The following is a 6,000-nucleotide window of genomic DNA, read 5'->3' on the forward strand; positions in this document are numbered from 1 at the left end:
TGTATAAGTATACATTTAATGGCAGTAAAGTAAGCTAATTAAAAGTGATTATTCAGAGAACTGATGATATTATTGATTGTAATATTTCCATTGTACAGATAATTAGTTCATGTTGTACAGTACTACTACTACTAGTTCATGTTATTCAAATTTTTAGAGAGAAGTATAGTTATATCAAATCCTATGTTTTCAGAGCAAGGGGTGTTTGCAAAGTCATTTCTGTTGACCAGTACACTAGGAGGAATATACATAGAGCCGATAGATGGTTCCAACGGAATAAAGGTCCCAGATGGGAACTCTCTATCACCCACCTCCTTCAACAACATCATCTCCAGCTCTTCGCCTACATCCAGCTACGTGTACAAGCCAGATAAAACGACCAGCACCACAGAAACACAAACCCTGTCCACCTTCCATCCTCCTGCCACCTCCAGCGCCAAGTCCGTCTACCACTACTCTCCCCGGGTTAAGGTAGCTACTACTGAGGAGGATGAAGAGGCTCATCGGTTCGTACAGGAGTTCAAAGCAAGGAGAATCGCACTGAAGCTGACTCAGAGTGACATTGGAGAGGAGCTGAACCTGCGAGCTGGAGCGAGGTACGGTCAGAGCTACATTTCCAGGATGGAGAGCATTCAACTTAGTACTGCTATCGTTCTGAGGATGAAACCTCTGCTGCTGAAGCTGTTGGAGGAGAAGGAAGATGAGCGGAGACGAATGAAGCAAAGTATGGACTTTGACGAAGAGGAGTACCATATTGACAGGAAAAGAAAGAAGAGAACAAACTTCACTCCTGAGCAGTCCCTGCTGCTGACAAAGTACTTCGCTGATCAACCAAGACCTTCTCCTCAGGAGATCGACGACATTGCCAGAAAGATCGACGTTGACCGCAACTCTGTAAAGATGTGGTTCAACAACAAGCGGCAATCTGAAAAGTTTAGAGGAACCTCCTTACCAGGTATTGGTTCTATCAACTCTGTCGGCTCCTTGAATCCGTATGCAAGTCCGTACGCCGCGATGCCGTCTTCATTCCTCATGTCTGGTTTGATGTCCAACATGGCACAGAATGCCATGAACCCAATAGTGACGACCTCCTCGCTCAACAACCTAAAGTTGGATTACAACCTGAGCAGTAAAATTCCCAGCACCACGCTGAGCTTGGAGAATGTGAACCTGGCAACTACCCAGGCACCATTTGTCTTCAACAAAGATTTGAACCAGCTCTACACCGCCGAGACAGCTGCTCGCATCAACAATGCTGTGAACAACAATCTTAAGAAAGACTGTCCTACCAGCAAAATGAACGACAACAACGCTGGACAACCTTTTTCCCTAGCCTCGCAAACCTCAAACCCGTTCATTTTCAACAAGGAGCTGACGTCCCTGTACCAGAACAACTCCCATGACCACCACAAGGTGAGCAACGACCTGGCTCAGCTCTACAAGGAACGAGTCAGTGAAGCTCACGCAAACGGTAACTTCACCCTGCCGAGCAGCCCTCCCACCACTATGCACAGCATGCAGCGAACAATCAAATCCATCTCACCTCCAAGCTCTACTCCTGCCTTCTCGCTCAGTCAGAGCCTCATCAACCGCACCCTTTCTCAAGCTGCGATGAGTCAAGAAAGCAACACAACTTCCTCGCCCAAGTTCTCGAGGTCGCCCTGATGAACAGTAGAGAACATGTTAAAGCGGTCTGGTACTACAGACTGCAGCTGCACGCCGGCCAGCCAATGTACAGACTCCTCTGTACTGAACCTGGTCTATTTCAATGAAAGACTGCAACAGTGTTTTGAGAGAAGTGACCTACTGGCACAGTGAGTGCCGCGCAGTGAGCGCCGCGCAGTGTGTGCCGCGCTCTACTGGTGCACTGAGTGCCGTTAATATGCTCTGTGGACGGTAATGTCAAGTTCGCGATCTGTGAAGTGGGGCAGGAGACTGCACCCGGGGTACGCTTGCTCTAGTACCGGGCCCTCCTGCTCCATCTTGTTTGCGAAATGCTGCCATAGTTATCTAACAAATATCTTTAGAACAAACAACTTTTGCCGCTCTAATAGTGTGATTTCATTTTCAATGCCTGCCGTTTAAAATTATCAAATCTGTTTAAAATGTTAGAAAATCTTTTGGCATTGGGTGAAACTCGCCAAATATAAAAAGGTTACCGCACGCCGTACAGTTGGGCACTTGACACCACCCTGACCCTGACCAGACAACACCAAAATGAACCATGTCTCCTATTGGTACCTGGGCTGAGCTGTTGTCGAGTTCCTACCTGACTATTATCAATATAAACTGATTGTCTTTTCTTGGTTCGATGTCTTTTTCCATCATGCTTGATGAACGAACACTTACATTATATTTGCATAGTCTTTCGCACGAGCTCCCGTGTTTCTAGCCAATACCACGTGACATAAAAAAACTTAACCTACATCCTAGATGCTCCATGACATCTCAAATACATGAAACTTCATGTTACTCATACGCCTTGCTCCTTTCTCAATATTTCAATCTGAGAATATCACTTATTAAACAAATCAACACCACAAATCAAATATTATGTCACGTGATTTTGCTAGGGATGTAATGACCCTTGTTTCCCCTAGCAAAGGGACTGTTTTCCCTAGCAACTGGACTCCTCCTAAGATCGCTCGGGGACATCACCCTCAGAGAAATAAAATAATTTGCATGACCCAACATTTTGTTGCAATATTATATTTGGTGAGGAGGTTGAGCCGCTATTTTCTGGGATTCAACTCTTGAGCCCCCACTCTTGATAGTTCGAGTATTTTAAAGCAGTTTGATTTTTAAAATATATTATTACAATAGAAAATGTTCAGGAATGTCCACACTTCAGGTGTGTTTTCTGTGTTAGTACCTTTGCCAAAGTATTGTAGTATCTGGTAATATAGTGATGTAGTATTAATAACTGTAAGCGATAAACAGCTGTAATCTGATAGATACCTCTCGTGCGTTTTAGTAATTTTGTTTCAACTGCCGGTTCACTCCTCCCTGCCAAAATAATTCTTTTAAATAACCTGCATCATCCCCGAAAAGCTTGTCTTTTCATTTCCAAATTTCACTAGATATACATATCACTTACTTCTGGTATGATCAAGCTTTTTTTGGTGGCTTTTTAGAATTGTAAAACCTCGCACGGTGTGAACTGGCAGAGTTCTATCTTTTGGTGCATGGATGGTAAATCCCCATGCCCTAGATAACATAATACAATATATACATAATACTATATAGAACTGTTTAGATGGCGGGCTATCTGGTCACTTACGTGACCGGCCACGCCCTTTTCGGTATGCTTTATTGTAACTAGTGTTATGTGTAAGTGACTGAGATACGTGTATATCAAATACGGTTCATGTTTCATATTTATAACATTCCAAAACACAACTCCCCGTTCAAGATTTTGATTGTAAAAGAGATGATGATTTCTCTTTTTGGTTAAAATTTACTGCTTTTAATGAGTAAATATAAAAGTTAATGATTTTCCTTGGAGTTATGTTTTAAGCTTTGCTGTTTGTGCCTTAATTTCCCGATATATTGTATGATACATTGTTCAGAATCCCTTTCTGACTGCCCCCTCAAAACGAAAGTAATAATAATGCCAGTTGATAACTCAAATATAACGTATTGAATATTGTGATTTGTAGTTTCATATTTACATTAGTGGAGGGGCCGCGGAATGACGCACCGGAATGCAGTGTAGTTCCGAGGCCCCTAGCAAGGTTTCACATGTCACGTGTTGCCCCTAGCAAGGTTTCACGTGTGTTCCTGAGATAATAATGTGCGGACAACCAACTTTCTTTTTTGTTCTGCAAGCAGCAAATATCATGATTTGTAATTCTCACAATTTGTATGGTTGTCCGGGCATTAAAGTAGATTGATGAAAGGTGTATGCACTTTTCAAGGTTGGTTTACATTTTGGTCCGTGTATAATATTTACTAATGATTTGGATGGAGTTTTACCAGTAGCCGCCCTATTTTGTCAGCCCTAAAACATAGGATAGACGACGGACAGGTTTCCGGGAATTGAAATACCTACACATCTTTCTAAAACTCAATTTATGTTGTTTTTAAAACGGCTATGGTTATTGAGGCTGGTCCTTGAGTTTTCCTAATATTTATATACTGTGTGAACTGCTGACGCACATTTTTAGGGACCTGTTTACTACGAAGTTTATTTCATTTCCTTTAATTCTATATTAACAGTTTGTGCATAACCACAAGTTTTTTTTGGGTTTACGGTTTGCTGAAAGTCTTATCGAGTTTGTAAAATACTAAATTATATAGCATACAGTGTTAAAGTAACGACTTGTCGTGACTAACTAGTTTTGGGCGATGTTAATACTGTTTAGTGTTGTGGCATGGATGTAATGTTACATAGCTCCTCCCATGTCGAAATGAAGGGCCAGTAAAAGTGGCAGAAGAGAGTGGGGTATTCTTGTAGACTCACTCTGCATAGTGGGCCATCAAGCTCACTTTGTGTGTTCTGGGGCAAATCTGACACGTGACACTTCGCGCCTGATTTGTTCTCAGCAACACTTATCATATGATATTATCATTGGTCTAAGTATTGTATAGGGCTACTAGTGATACGCACTCATAAAATTGCTGATTCTCTCGTGTTAGCGGAGACTTGTGCCTGCTGCTAGCTTTTCTAAATCCTCAACAAATTTGCCATTTTACCGTCAAATTTCGTTTAACAATTTTAAATTACAATTTTGTTTCTTCTAATTTTATTTAGAATCCGCTGAACTGAAAGATTTCTTTTGACAAATTTCATGAACAACCCTCCCATATTACAAATCACTATAAAATTCCTCCAAAATTAGCCTCGCCAGAACATTGTATCCCAAGACAGGGACAGAATATAAAGCTTGCAGCAAGCCTTCGGACGTGATCCGCGGTATGCACTCTCTTAGTCTCGTAAAATAGCTGTTTTGTTTTTAATACGCTACTGGGTGGTTCGAATTTTTAATATCCCTCCTAATATTTAATTTTTGATTTAGGTAACCTTACATTTTAACATTTAACCAGCAAGTGCACGTCGAATTATCCTTTCAATTTAAACTGAAATGGCCATGGAGATAGTAAGCTTATTTTGAGGAAAAGGTTATATTTTCAGATATTGCTTTCAGTAATTTGGATATGATAAATTGTTATGAATCATGTGTGTGTGCGCTGTTTTGAATTTTAATGGAAGCAATAATAATAATAATACCCTGCAATGAAACTTAATGATAATCGACCCCAATTATGTTTGAAAAAGGTGTTTCATTTCTCGAAATATTACCAAAATTACGTTTTTGAGTATCTTGTCATACGTTGTATGACCCGCCGCGCACGAGTGCGCGGCTCCACCTCTACCTCATACCTACTCCTAGTGAAACAACCGTGGGTGTCACGACGTGATACAATTGAATATCTGGAATTAATTAATAAGAAAACATGTGAGGATGCTGCCAATATCGAGTTATACTTATGGCTTAGATGAATTAGAACCAAATATGGCGAATTGGACCATCCCTAGCTCTAGTGGAAAAATCGACCTAATAATAACTCAATAATATAACTAATATAACACTTGGAGGACTCCGACGCGCCGCGCAAACTATCATTCTTGCTTCTCATCGAACGGCGCCAGCTTTTCTATATTCTTTATAGTCGCGCGCGCATCCAATAATGCTTCTCGCAACCGCAGATGCAGATCGGCGAGATGCGAAGGATTGACATCGTGAATCAACTACATTCTATCCTCCCCACTGGCACATATATATGTTGTATGACTGTAAAGGTACATTTTAACGACATTTGAAGTCAAGGCGTTGTTTTACTGACAGTTGTGGCTGACTAACAATATATATGTATATATATTAGATTAGATGATAAGAATAAGATGACATTAATTGACGATGTCAATTCATGGCAGCTCGGCGCGGCACAGTAGCGCATCTCGCCGATCTAGCCAGATCGCTGTGAGAAGCCTCATTG

The 6,000-nt window shown here is 41.2% G+C and overlaps 1 protein-coding gene across 2 annotated transcripts in view; it reads left to right on the forward strand.

The window, feature by feature from the left end:
- Positions 1-5,277, forward strand: part of LOC134812705 (POU domain, class 2, transcription factor 2-like) — a 1,142,226-nt gene extending 1,136,949 nt beyond the window's left edge. For both annotated transcript variants that reach the window (XM_063820233.1, XM_063820232.1), the window contains exon 10: positions 194-5,277. In XM_063820233.1, coding sequence (XP_063676303.1) covers positions 194-1,665 — 1,472 coding nt within the window. In that variant the 3' untranslated portion in view covers positions 1,666-5,277. The remainder of the gene's footprint in view (positions 1-193) is intronic.
- Positions 5,278-6,000: the final 723 nt, after the last annotated feature.

The sequence above is a fragment of the Bolinopsis microptera genome, chromosome 3, assembly GCF_026151205.1.
Source record: "Bolinopsis microptera isolate Bmic1 chromosome 3, MBARI_Bmic_1.0, whole genome shotgun sequence".
Lineage (NCBI taxonomy): Eukaryota > Metazoa > Ctenophora > Tentaculata > Lobata > Bolinopsidae > Bolinopsis > Bolinopsis microptera.